Below are 14,005 nucleotides of genomic sequence, written 5' to 3'. Positions count from 1 at the left end.
TACGGTTTGGCACCGTGCTACGACTCTATATTCGAGTTTTCAAATCCTAACGGTCGATCCGAACCGTTCATCTTGTTCTCCATATTAATATGTGTTTGGAAACCAAATTTTATATTTTTTGAAATTTTTTTACTATTTTTTTATATTTAAAAAATCACTTGATCTGAAAATTCTGGACCATCCAAAAACAGTGATTTTCAATAAATTTCAAAAAATAGTAAAAAAATTTCAAAAAATGTCAAATTTGGTCTCCAAACACATATTAATATAGAGAACAAGATGAACGGTTCAGATCAACCGTTAGAATTTGAAAACTCAAATATAGAACTGTAGCACGATGCCAAATCGTAATATGCATAGTACCATAGACTCATTCAAATTTCCCCAACTAACAAAATTATTTCTAATTAGTCACAAAATACTAAATTTCTAACAGACGGCAATTCAACTCAAATTTCACAAAAACAATTTTTGTACGCAGTAGAAGTACAAAATTTGGGACCCAAGATTTCTCAAAAGCAAAAACGAGATGGGTAACTTCCGTGTTAAACTGTTAATAATGAACTACAAAATTATCAAGACAAGGAGGTAGATAATTATCTCAAAGTGCTATCCCAAACACCTTTTACAATATATCTGTTTATTTCAGATCATATTTATTTTGACAAAAGAACAAATACACTAGTAGAGTTCTAGCAAAATATTAGAGGACAGCTAAATAGCCAACACAGAGAGGTCAAATTAAATTCTAAATTTGGAGATTGAAAATTAGGAAAAAGAGGTGATACCAATGACTTGTAGCATATTGAGTTCCTGTAATTTTTCTTTAAATTTCCTTGAGAAAAGGGGATATACACTTGAGAACACACAAGCGTTGGTTAATATCATTCATATGGAAAAAAAAAAAAATGCCATTTAAAGAAATGTGATTTTCAATACAAGATCTACAACTACAATACTACATTAGTGTCTACACAAATTCTCTCCTTCCATGATACTTCAATACAACTTGTAAAAAAAAGAAATACTGTAATCTCAATACAAAATGATCTTGCAATGTTTTCAAAAACTCGAGAAAAGCTATAGCCACTACAGATGAGCCTAAATTTATTATCATCCAGAAAACAAAAGCTTAAATTGTTCCCCAATCAAAATTGTTTCCTCTTATTTCTAAAGATCTTGTCCCTCTTAGCATACACATAGAAGAAACCAAAAACAAATGCTGCTGAGACTGAGACAGAGATATAAGGAAAAGGAGGGTCTGTAAAACATACCAATTGCGCCTCCATTTCCTGAGATGCCTGGTATACCAAGGTATGAATCATGTATAGATCGTGATCAGTCGACTTCAGATAATACATGGCCTTCTCATAATCCAACCTTGACATGGCTGACACCATCTTCTCCAATTTGAACCTGAAAAGGTTCCACCTTTGCCCAAATTCAACATACCTCTTTTTCCTGTGGAGTATCTTCTCGCCACCATGCATGGCCATGGCTTCTAACACATCAATAGCACTTGCAATGGTGTAATTCAAAGTGGACAGAAGAACATTTCTCTTGGCCGCATCTCTTTGTGCAAAAGAGAGGGTTAGGGTTTCGGAAAATGGCCCAAAGGGGGTGTGGCCCACGCTCCAGGTGTAGTCCACAAGGGTGTCATTGTGCTCAGGACTCCATGAGAGGTGAGTAGGCGATACCCCCCACATGCTCTGTAAAATTGCACCAACTAATGGGCGGTCCAGATTTCTTGTCTGGGTTATGACATGGCGACCATTACAGCTGTAGTCGCTCACAGTTTGGGAGCTCTTTGTTCGTACAGCTACCACCATGTCTTTGAAGGACACAGCTTGGTGGTACCGATCCAGCATTAGAAGTTTGTCCCAGTTGAGGTCGAAGACAAAAACCGGAATAACTCTCGAGTATTCCTCCTCACCTATTCCAGCCAACCGGTTCATCTCCTCTGATGAGTCAGATAGAATCTGGCGTAGCCGTTTCGAGTCAAGGTATTCACTCACAATCAAAGTATAATTCTCAAAAAGAAATCGGGATGTGAAGGAGTTAGTTGATCTTGCAACGGCAAAAGAACAAATGGGACATTCGGTGTATTTAATGCTATACCTCCTGAATTCGAGTTTTTGATAGTTATATGCCAAGTTCCCATCTTTGATTGTTCTTTCTATTACTTCCCAATCTAACCCAACCGGGTCCCTCTGATCTGACCCATAGATGTGCACAAACCTTATCTGAAGTTTATCTTCATAATAAACTGGTATTCTAAGAGATGGTACCAACATTGTCTTGTATGCACTCAACACAAGAGATGCAAGGTCAGAAATAAGCGACCTCTCTGACTTAGGTCGACCATGCAAGGTTGCAAGAGGGTGAAACTCACCTTTGGGTAATAAACCTTCACCTGACAAAGCAGGTCCATAATTCACTGGGCCCGCTGACAAGTCTATCCATATGTACCGCTCCTTCCCAGCCCATACTGTTCCAAAACACTTGGAGAAGGCTGGTGATGATTCACTGCCGTCAAAGGAGTATGCATACTGCCTTGACTGTGATCCGAGATTCAACAAGTAGATATAGAAGGAAGGGGAAGAGGAGGCTGAGTCTTCTGATTGGAAATCAGATTCAATTATGGAGTCTATTATAGAGTAGGGCACAGAAGAAAGTATTGTTTGGTGAAACGGTGATGGTGTTGTGGAGAGGTGGGAAGAGAGAGCTTTGGAGAGAGAGGACGCAAGGTGAGATGAAGAAGCTGAGACTGACAGGTGGAGACTGTGGGAAATAGCAAGGGAATGAGGTGAGGAGAGGGATAAAAATGGAGATGAGGTGATTGCAGCCGAGGCGAAGGAAGAGAGGAGGGAAGGGGATGAAGCGGAGAAGGCGGAACCCACTAGTCGGACGGAGACGGATATGGGAACGGAGAGGGAGAGGAGAGGGGAAGTGGGGTTGGAGGGGTAGCCAGGGGAGGAGAGGAGGCGTTTGAGGTAGGTGGATAGGGAGAGGAAGGTGTCGTTGGTGGCGCGCGGGTCGAGGCGGAGTTGGTCGGAGAGGAAGGCGTCGAGGCCGGGAGGCGAAGCGGAGGTGAAGACGAAGAGAGAGACGAGGATAATTAGGAGAAGGGTTAGGGTTTTAGACATGACTGGGGATTAGAGAGAGGTGGAGGTGGGGATTGGAGTGGTAAGAGTGAGATCGGAGCTCGGAGCTGCGATCGGATCGGGAAGAGAAGGGTGCGGTACCGGGGAACGGCGGAAAAAGTTGTGAGTGGAACCGGTTGAAATTTTAAGGGGGAATTTCACGTATACCCCTCAAAAACTTCAAAATTACGTATTTTCCCCTCTAAAGTTTGAAATTACGTATTTCCCCTCTAAACTTCAAAAACTCACAAATTTACCCATTTTACTGTATGGCAAATTCTGCAATGGATCAAAAATATTTTGGACCGTTCATTTAGTTACGATCGAACGGTTTAGATGATTTGTAAGGATCAAAATTCTCTGTTAAATTTAACAGACTATTTTTTCGGAAGGGTATAATAGGTATTTAAAATGTGATGCTGCTCTGTTAACTCTTTTTTTTCATCACCTCCCGCCGTGAGACGCAATCCACAGTTCCACACTACAACAAAAATGAAAATGAATGAAGTTATACCGGCGCCGAGTAAAAACGCCGTCCTTTCCTCTCCGCTCGCCAGACCAAATCTTTGCCCAAATTAATCGCGCCAGTGCCAAACCTCAAACCCTCCCTCCTCTTTGCTTGTCCCTTTCTATTTGATCTCACCGGCCGTCAAAAGAGGAGGGGTGGGATAGACGCCTGTTGGTTCAGTGTCACCGACTAGGTATTGTTCTTGTTTTTATTGCTTCTGCCTATTTTCTTTCATGATTTTCAGGTCTTAATCTTGTTCTCTCTCTCCAGTCCTTTGAAATCCCTGATTAAAGGCAACCGGGTAATTAACCAAAACTATGGTTTTTCTAGCTTTGCAAATCAATTGTTCTCCACAATTGGGCAATTTAATAAAAAAAAAATTGACTTTTTCATGAACGCAATTAAAAGTTTTTTTTTTTAAATAAAATCTATTTTTCAAAAGTTTCATTCCAATCAGAGGCTTAATGCACGAAACCATGTCCAGTGTTGGTTTCATTATCTTTTTTGCAAATTGAAATGCTGCAACGAGACTGGATCTCAGATGCAGGTGAAATCGATTGCAATCGATTTCTAGCAAAAAGAACAAGTAATTTGAGAAAAGAGAGAAAAAGATAAGAATAACGAAATGGATGATATAGGCATAGGGGTTTAGTATTTCAATTTATTACTTGTGCTGAGTTTTTTTGTAAATAGCCAATAAAATAGGGACCTTATTGTAAATTTTGTAACTTGAGCAGTGTGTATGCCAAATCTCGTGCAATTTGGACTTCATTTCATCGTCGATGCGAGGCTAAGAGCTAAATCATTAAATTTTTATATAACCTGATCAATAGTATATTAATCTTGAAATCGCATCAAACTAACATTGTTGCCTATATGAGAAATAGATGACATATTCACGATTTTAATTCTTGAGTGTTGTTCAAACGAGCTTGGACGGTGATTAAGAAATAATATTTGGAATTGCAGGCACAACTGGAGATGGAGGATAAGCTGAGCAGGGACAAGAAGCACTGACAACTGACCACAAGAAATATGAGATTATCGACAAGTCTATGCATGATGGCATCATCCACCAAACTCACCTCTTGTTATGGCATCAGCCTTGCCGAGGAGCTTTAATTCCCCCTCCTTTTTTTTCTGGCTGTGTCTATCGCTCTCTTTAGAGAAAGGATAACTTTCACGGTTGTAGATTTTAGGGGGTTTAACTGCGTGTATGATGAGAAAGTTCAACATGTGTATGTGATGTTTGCTTGGTATCTCAAGATATCTGTACCTATTGAAACCTGGCTGCAAATGACTAACGATATTTAGATTGAATGGTTTCTGATTTACAAAATAGTCTGCTTGTGATCCCAAAATAAGGAGCCAACTCATTGTCTTTTTTTTTATAACTTGACTGATGCAGCCAAGGATATATTAAAAATTCAATTACATCATGCATCTCAATTGTGCACAGCTACCCATCATGATAGTAGTGTGTTACAGCCTCCACCCTCTTCACCACGGCTCCGCTTGTCTCATCCTTCGTGCGGTCGTGCCTCATCTCTCTCCACTGCCTCTAGCCTCGATCTCCGCCTCGACCACGGCTTGTCGCTCTCTAGCACCTCCTCCGGTATGCTCCCTTCCTCTTCTCTCTATCTCTCTCAGGGCTAACCCTTAATTCTTGGTTGTGCGTAGAATGAGACTTGATTAGCTCTTCCCCAAATGTGAGATATAATCTCGATTTGAACTTGCTGAAAGGAAATATTGTTGGAGAATGTAGAATTGGTAAAGTTTATTTATTTTTATTTTTTATGGGATTTATATACAAAAATTGCAATTTCCATTCACATAAAGTTCTCCTTAACAGGCAACTGGAGGATGGTGATATTGTAAATGTTGATGTTACAGTTTACTACAAGGGTTTCCATGGTAAAAATTTAGTAAGCCTTTTGTTATTATATATGCATTGATAATTTGGTGTAATTTTTTGCTGTAATGTATATAGGTGATTTGAATGAGACGTATTCTGTGGGTAATGTCGATGAAGCGTCCCAGCATCTGGTTCGATCTACCTATGAGTGCTTGGAAAAAGCTATATCTATAGGTGACCATTCTGAATTTCTTTGAATAAAAATATAAAACAGGCATTTTTGCATGCCATTTTCTATTACGCTTTAAAACAGGAACAGCTGAGTTGTTTGCTGGTACATGTATTAACCAAATGAAACCTAAGTCAAGCATATTAACCAAACTAATATTCAGATCTTTTGTATACTATAACCAACCTGTTCTTTTGATGTAGGATTTTCACTAGTACTTATTTTTAAAAGCATATTAACGAATTTTACTTTTGGCTTTGTCTTTTGTCTCAGTTAAGCCAGGAGTTAGATTTAGAGAGGTTGGTGATGTGATTAGTCGGCATGCTTCTATGTCTGGTCTCTCTTTTGTAAGTGGGATTAGTCAGAACCCTTCATATGCAACTAATGACTAATAATTGTTTTTTCGCAATTTGTTGACATCATTTTTTAATTTTATATCATCTGTAGGTAAAATCTTATTGTGGCCATGGTATCGGAGAGTTATTTCACTGTGCCCCAAACATTCCTCATTATGCAAGTGAGATGTGTAATTTATATCACTTCTTGGTCATATCAAATCAAATGATTTTATCCATGCTTTAATTTGCTGTTTTTTTTTTCCCTCGATCGATATCTATGCAGAGAATAAAGCAGTTGGAATAATGAAAGCCGGTCAGACATTTACAATAGAGCCCATGATTAATACCGGTTAGTCAATTATTACTAAGAAACTACTGCTGTTGATATTTTGATGACGCATACTGTTTGACCTCAAATTTTTGTACAATTTGTTTCCCTGGCTGGTTTTGCATTTATTTTTCAGATCTGTTAACATTCTTTAAGACCAAATGTAAGGAAAATTTTTGTACAATTTGTATTTCCAACTATCCCCCTACTCTGTTGAGATGTTTGCATATAAGACCAAATGTAAGGAAAATTTTAGTTTCTGTGAAGTGCTTTCATCTTTGTTCTGCTTGTAGTATTCAGTTTTTAAAACAAATCAGATCAGTACTAGTATTGATACATTTCTGTTATAATTTTGCAGAGGGGGTGTGAATGAGTTCAACTTTATTCTTTCATTCTTCTTTCTGTTTTGTAGAGAATGAAAGATGGAATTTCTTTCAAGAGCCGAGCATGAATTTCGAAGGCGCAAGAACATGAAGATAGTGAAGACGGTAGTGCCTATGACAGTGAATACATTTTAGTTTGAATTGAGTTGGTATTGGTTAAGCTTTTGTGCCCTTGATTAGCGTTCAGTACATGCATTTTTTTATCTCATCAAAATTATGGACAGTTGAAGCTGTGTCAAGGATTCTGCTTAGAAGCTATAATTTATAAGAACTTTTGTCTTTTGTTTTGTTTTGTTTTCTTCTTTTAAGAAACTAATTTATAAGAACTTCCATGGATGCTTGTTAGGATTTCTATTTTTTTTTTTCTGTAATATCCCCCCCCCCCCCCCCCCCCCCCCCCTTTTTTTTTATAAATTGTAGAAATTCAAACTAAAATGAAACAGTGTCACAGAAAGAGATGCATATATATCACAGAAAGAGATGCTTATATCATAGAAAATGAAACAGTGTTAAAAAAAGAGATGAGAACAAACTGCAATATTTGCAAGTCTCTATTGTCAAATTGCATTATATGTCAAACCAGTAAGATATGAGAAACCAGAAATTAACAAACACGTATCTCAATATTTACACTCTAGGAAAAACTACAATATATATAATAGAATCGTATATCACTGTTTACACTCGTGGAACAAACTGCATCATGTATCATAGAATCATATATCCCTTCATGAGGCTCGAAACTTTCTTCTTCTTTTCCATCTATCACCATATCTTTTGTTTCATCTACTTCCAAATTATCTATTTATCTACAAAAAAAATATAATACCTACAAATTAGATTAATAAACAGTAAAAAAAATTAGATTAATCGCTAATTTGTAGGTATTATATTTTTTGGAATAGATTAATCACTAAATTAGATTACAAAAATTATTGGTATTATATCACTAATTTTTACTAAAAACTAGGTATTATATCTACTTCCAAATCGCTAATTTTTACTATTTATTAAATTAGATTACACTTTTAAAAAAAAATTAGATCAATCACTAAATTTTACATTTTTTGAAATTTTTTTACTATTTATTAAGCCACTTTGAAAATCGTTGTTTTACTGTGAACAGTAGAAAATTTCTAGACCATCGAATCAGCAATTTTCAATATTTGTTTTTTTATAATCTCTTTCTTCAACAAAATGAACCTTTTTATCTTAGGAAGATAATTAATATTTAGTTTGCAAACATGTTAATTACTTTTCTATTTTGTGGTAATCAATAATATAAAAACAAAGAAAAAAATGTTATCAATTAATTATTTTTATGACAACATTCAGAGAAAATAGAGTAAATAGAAATATTGTTACCTCAGAGAATATGGACTCCCACTTAAAATGGAGATCTCCTGATTTGCAAATATACAGATTGGGTAATAATTGTATAACAAATAATATGAATCGAAAATTGAACGATTGGACAAATCTAATACGGACTATACTGGCACCGTATTTAGCTCCTCAAGGTCGATGACTTGATACATGATCAAATATATATTTGAGAGATAGATAACATGTTTATGATTTAATTTTTGAAAACATTTTATTGGAAGGGATAATTCAGTCTAATTATAATCCATTGCAATATACATTTTGTTGAGAATGACAAGATTCAATGACAATCAATATATGAATTCGTGAAAGTTGTAAATAAATTATAGATGTAGTGCATATTGCCGATTTTTTTATTTCTATCCAAAATTTAAATTGAATTTCAAAAATCAACCGAACCGCATTTCAAATTTTAAAACTACCCAAACCGCTAAACGGTTAACCGGACCCTAGGTTCGGTTAACGGTTTAGCGAACCCTTGGTTCGGTTAACGGTTTAGCGAACCCTTGGTTCGGTTAACGGTTTAGCGAACCCTTGGTTCGGTTAACCGTTTAGCGAACCCTTGGTTCGGTTAACCGTTTAGCGGACCAAGGCTTTGGGTTCGGTTAACCGTTTAGCGGACCAAGGGTTCGGTTAACGGTTTAGCGGACCAACAGTATGGGTTCGGCTCTATAAATATCAGTCCGACGGAGAGATGAAACCAAAAAAAAAAAATTGTTGTTTGAGAGACGAACGGAAGAAAAGGAAAAAAAAAAAAATTGTTGTTTGAGAGACGAACGGAAGAAAAGGAAAAAAAAAAAAACCGCTGTTTGAGATACGAACCGAAGAAAAGAAGAAAAAAGAAGGTAATTTATTTTTATAATTAATTTGTAAATTATATAAGTTAATTTTTTAACTATCGATTTTTGAAATTTCGTCTGCTGGAGAAGAAGAAATTAAAATATCCAACCAAAATACAACATATTATAACCGTAATATTTGCATATATTATTGTTATTCAATATGTACCACAATTTTTTTTTTGACCAACTTGTGATAAATAAAATAAATTGGCAAATTGTTCATTATTGTTATAAAAAATATAAATCAAAAGTAATGGAGAAAGAATGTTACTTATTATTTAATTCATTATTTAATTTAATAACAAATTACGGATTCTTTTTTTTTGAAAACTTGGTAGTAGCTACCAAGGTTCCAAAATAGTTTAGAATATGACAAAAAAAATTCTAAAATGATTTAGAATTGTTTTAGGAATCCTTACGGAGCTCTGACTGTCTGATCAACCGGCTCTTCGATTCAGGTATTTTTTGTTTTTTATTTATTTTAATTGATAATATAATTAATTAGTTCATTTTAAACGGTTCAGAATATTGTCGAAATAATTTAGAATTTTTTAGAACATTCCAAAACGGTGTAGAATAATTTAGGAATATCCAAAATGGTTTAGAATAATTTAGAAAAATGTAAAATGATATAGAATAATTTTTAGAGGTCCAAAACGTGGCATTTAAAAAAAAAAACCTGATTTCTGCCGATTTCTCTCTGGCCTCCTCTTCTCTGCTCTGCTTCTCTTCTCTTCTCTGCTTCCCGCACCAAACGGAAAAAAAAACCCAAACATTTGCCTATTTCAGCAGCCACGGGTCTACAGTGGAAATGCCACGTGTCGACACCCCAGCGACATGACCCCCATGTGTTTAAAAAAAAAAAAAAAAAAGGGCCGGTCCCCTTAACGGTTCACCGAACCGTTCTCAGTCTGCCACGTGTCGACACCCCAGCGGCATGACCCCCACGCGTTTTAAAAAAAAAGATTTAATAAAAGCGGTCCGGTTAACGGCTCACCGAACCGGTCTTTCCGTTACGCAGTTAATCGAACCGAGGAATCCGGTACGTAGTTAACCGAACCCAAAGCCTTGGTCCGCTAAACGGTTAACCGAACCAAGGGTTCGCTAAACGGTTAACCGAACCGAGGGTTCGCTAAACCACTAACCGAACCTAGGGTCCGGTTAACCGTTTAGCGGTTTGGGTAGTTTTAAAATTTGAAATGCGGTTCGGTTGATTTTTGAAATTCAATTTAAATTTTGGATAGAAATAAAAAAATCGGGCATATTGCTTGTATAGTTCTTATGTCAAATTTGACTCCTATTTATAATTCATTGACATGTATAATTCCAAATGTGATAAAGCTAAATCGTTTAGATTTTTAATAGTGAATTGTAAATTGATATTCAAATCACTCTAAAATTTATATGCCTAATATATTTATGAGAAATGTTCTGGTATCCCGAGCCATCATACCTGAACGCGTCCCCCAAGTAGTAAAGTGTTATTTAAAAAACTTTCAATGTTGTCTAACTTTCATTTTCAGTACTAATATCAAAACATTTATAACTATGTTCAACAACAACTCTTTTGATTTCAGAAAGAGAAATAAGGAAATTAAAAAAATTGATTTTCATTGTGATCTGTATAGAAATGAAGAAGAAGTAAAGAAATAAAGAAATAAAAAAATAGAAGGTGGAGTCTTCTCAATTGAAGAGGAGAAATATGAAAACAAAGAAATAAGAAAACATATAAATATATCATTAAATTTTAGAGTTTGTTCAATTTTAATTGTAACGTATTGTGTGAGAGCATATACATAAAACATATGCATTTAATCAAAATAAGACAAAATATGTAATTGGAGGGCTGAGATCAAATTCAAAGTTTCATCTTTCAATCGTAGCTGTTGATGGATCGAACACTCAACGTGCTTAATAATACAGATAAGTGATGTGCTGCCCTGTTTGTTAATGAATCTCTCCATTTCACAATACTGTGGTCTGTGGCCTCTTTAATCCAATCTATTCACTGACAGCTGGATCCCTGTTTCCACTTAAGCCTTCGTCCGTCCGACTCTGAAAAATTTCATAGCTAGGTTTATTTTCATTTTTCCCTCCAAAGTTTTCATTTCGCGCCCTTTCTTCCTCTCTCTCACTTGCCGAGCCTAGACCCAAATCGAAACCGCACCCAAATCCAAATCGACCCCGTCGCTCCCAACCCAAGCACGGGAGCGTAACCTAGATCGGTGTCTCCCTTCCCTCACACGCTCTCTTCCTGGTGCGATTTTGCATTGCCCTCCCCCTTTTTCCCTGTTAATTACGCAAACCCGGTTACGGCTTCATTGGGTCCTTCGGGTCCTTTGGCTGTGCTCCCGAAGCTCGGAGACGGCCTCAGAAGCAAGGTGGAGGAGAACGATTGAGACCCTCTTGGTACCACGCTGAGCCGAAGTTGAAAACTATCTGGTAAATTTACCTTTTTCAAAGTTATTTCCCCTTCTCTCTTTATTGATATTGCACCAGCGGAGAAGTTTAACCATGATTCTTCTATTGGTAATTGGCAGTAGTAATTACTTCCATTTTAATTGCATTAGTAGTTGCTTTTGTTATCACAATCCCCATTTAGGGAAGATAATAATATCATTTCAGTAATTCCATCCATATCACCGGATAGGTCATTTATGTACTGTTAATGCTATTTTTCAGTCCATTTGCAAATCAAATGTTTCTGAGTTTCAGGTATGGTTAATTTTTCATGGTTTTAGTTTCCCCTTTTGCAGGGGCAAGGATATATTGGATCTTTCACAATAAAAAGTTTCTTAAAAGAAGAAAGACAAAAGATAGTGCATTGATCCCTCTCTTTTTCTTGTTTTCCTTGCATTTTGGATTCAGAAATCATGGCAATTATGTCTCAATACATGCTGTTGGATAACCATCATAACGAAACCCAACCGTTGCGGCAAGATTCAACAGCCTAAGGTGCTTTTAATATATGCTCTTTGGATGCTTTATGCAATATATGGATATTTTAATTAAGATAAGTTCGATTTATTTGCAATATAATGGATATTTGGGTAATTTAATGTTGCCAATACAATAGGTTTTTGCAGCATCTTGGTGAGCATCTGCATTTGCCTGCGTATGGCCTGGTAGATTCAGATCCTTATGGGTTTGATGCTCTGATGACATACCATTTTGGTTCAATGGTACCATTTCATTTTAATTTTAAACACTAAAATAATAGCAACTAGTTGCATTTGTAGTAGATTGTATTCTTTTTTGTCTATCATTCTGGCATTATATCTCCAAGAATGATTTACTTAATTGTAGATGGCGAGGTTGACCCTTTTCCATAATCTTTTTTCTCCTCTGTTGATACCAATCTATAACTCAGTAGTAAAGCCAACAGGATGGTGTTAAACAAACGTGTAATAGATAAGAGTTTCAAAGAGATGTTAAAACTCACAATGTATTAAAGATTATCACAATATTTTTGTTCTTGGTCTGCGGTCATTAATTTCCAGTGCAAATTGCTAGATTGAGAATTTAGGGTATTGCTTGCAAATATGGTAATTATTGGGTATAGTTTGGAAAAATTAAACATGTGCCTTTTCTCGACTTCTTTAATTTCTTTGATCAGTTTACATTTCTCTGTAAGTTGGTTGGTGCAATGGTGCCAACTGTACCATTGTTAGTTTGATTGATTTCCTTGTTTTGTAAAAAAATGGCTATTTTGTGATCTTTGCTTAGCTTGTTTGTTTCTTAATTGTACAAGAATCAAGGTTTAATTGATGAAAAATTCCATAGTTTGTGATATAGTAACTGTCACAAGTAGGGATACACCTTTATTCAAAAGGAAATCAGATTTGTGATGGCCTTTTCTCTCAACCAATTTGGCATTTCAAAGGTGGAGTTATAGATTTGCTAGATACCATCAGCTTAAGAAGGCAATGTATTAGTTTTTAGATACTTTTTCTTGGCATTTGTATTTACTCTTTTTTTTTTTTTCAAGTAATGAAATTGGCTAGTACATACCACTATCATGTTTCATTTGTTTCCATCTGTGCCATCTTAATTTTTTTTTTTTTTTTGTAATTATTTTGTTTCAGGAAATAGTCATGCTCCTCACCAGAGGTAACTTCAAATTACCTTTATTAAATGAGATATCAAACAGACTTCAACATAGAGAGAAACAAGCTTTAAAAAGGAGGAAAAAAAAGAATTAAATAGAAAAACATTTCGGGTGAAATCGAGAAACTGATCTTATTACCTCCTTTTTTCTTTTTTAGTTACAACCTTTACAAATTATTTTCTTGGTTTATTTATGCAACAACGCAGCTAATTTGTTGTGGCACTATATATTGTAGGAGGAAATAATAGGCATGATGGGCACCAAATCACCAATCTCTTGCCAGATCCAGATTAGTGCTTAACATCTATTGATGGTTCTGTTATGGCCTTATGGGTGATGGTTGCATTTGTAATTCTTCTGTTTTTTTTTTTAATTTTATTTTGGTTTTAGTTTCCCTTTTATGGGTATCCTATTCTTAATTTATTTCTGTTTTTTGGATGTTGTTTTTGGAGAGGTCCAGTGCAATGCTACTGGTTGGCAGTTTTACAATGATGCCGGAGTCTGAGGCATGGTTCTCAGTGTTGGTCTTACCTTGCAAGGCCTCAAAATAACCCATATATGCACATATTATTTAAAAAAGAAGAGTATTTTGTGCCCCTGCATTACGGGAAAAATTTCACCGTGGCCCTCAAATCTAATTTTTTAGAATTATGTCAATATCAAATTATGCTCTCTCATAGAAAGGGTGAGAAAGAAGGGTCGATTTGACTTGTAACCACACAAATGGTTGGAAACAAGATATATCAGGCACTTCAAGAGTAAGCCGTTATAGTGTATTTTTTAGATGTTGCAAATGCAATTGAGCAAACTAATTCTGATGCAACCCTCAGGATGTTGTATTTGTAGTGGATTGCATTTGGAGATACAATTATGTCAATCGTTCTT

At 35.8% G+C, this 14,005-nt stretch overlaps 2 protein-coding genes across 3 annotated transcripts; one reads left to right on the top strand and one right to left on the bottom strand.

Moving 5' to 3' along the window:
• Positions 1 to 995: 995 nt before the first annotated feature.
• On the bottom strand, positions 996 to 3,281 carry LOC144571647 (uncharacterized). The gene has a single exon (XM_078320996.1). It carries the CDS (start codon positions 3,144 to 3,146, stop codon positions 1,149 to 1,151), a length of 1,998 nt encoding a protein of 665 aa, XP_078177122.1. The 5' UTR covers positions 3,147 to 3,281; the 3' UTR covers positions 996 to 1,148.
• A 2,137-nt stretch (positions 3,282 to 5,418) lies between these two features.
• LOC144572020 (methionine aminopeptidase 1A-like) lies at positions 5,419 to 7,077 on the top strand. Of its 2 annotated transcripts, none has more exons than XM_078321415.1 (6): positions 5,419 to 5,565; positions 5,642 to 5,740; positions 6,009 to 6,082; positions 6,183 to 6,252; positions 6,357 to 6,422; positions 6,814 to 7,077. In XM_078321415.1, exons 1-6 carry the CDS (start codon positions 5,448 to 5,450, stop codon positions 6,873 to 6,875), a joined length of 489 nt encoding a protein of 162 aa, XP_078177541.1. In that variant the 5' UTR covers positions 5,419 to 5,447; the 3' UTR covers positions 6,876 to 7,077. The 2 variants fall into 2 exon arrangements, with proteins under 2 accessions (XP_078177541.1, XP_078177542.1); XM_078321416.1 differs by having other exon boundaries at positions 6,760 to 7,077.
• The last annotated feature ends 6,928 nt before the right edge of the window (positions 7,078 to 14,005 follow it).

The sequence above is a fragment of the Carex rostrata genome, chromosome 19 (genome assembly GCF_964058835.1).
Source record: "Carex rostrata chromosome 19, lpCarRost1.2, whole genome shotgun sequence".
Classification (NCBI taxonomy): domain Eukaryota; kingdom Viridiplantae; phylum Streptophyta; class Magnoliopsida; order Poales; family Cyperaceae; genus Carex; species Carex rostrata.
The sequence above is the reverse complement of the archived record's forward strand: the minus strand, read 5'-3'. Positions and strand labels throughout refer to the sequence as shown.

What these genes read in the sequence shown, in the direction of transcription:
- LOC144571647 (XM_078320996.1), bottom strand. Translation starts at nt 3,146, where the DNA reads ATGTCTAAAACCCTAACCCTTCTCCTAATTATCCTCGTCTCTCTCTTC.
- LOC144572020 (XM_078321415.1), top strand. Translation starts at nt 5,448, where the DNA reads ATGGGATTTATATACAAAAATTGCAATTTCCATTCACATAAAGTTCTC. An exon ending in AAACATTCCTCATTATGCAA is followed by an intron (nt 6,253 to 6,356) that starts GTGAGATGTGTA and finishes ATATCTATGCAG; the next exon opens with AGAATAAAGCAGTTGGAATA. An exon ending in AGAGCCCATGATTAATACCG is followed by an intron (nt 6,423 to 6,813) that starts GTTAGTCAATTA and finishes TCTGTTTTGTAG; the next exon opens with AGAATGAAAGATGGAATTTC.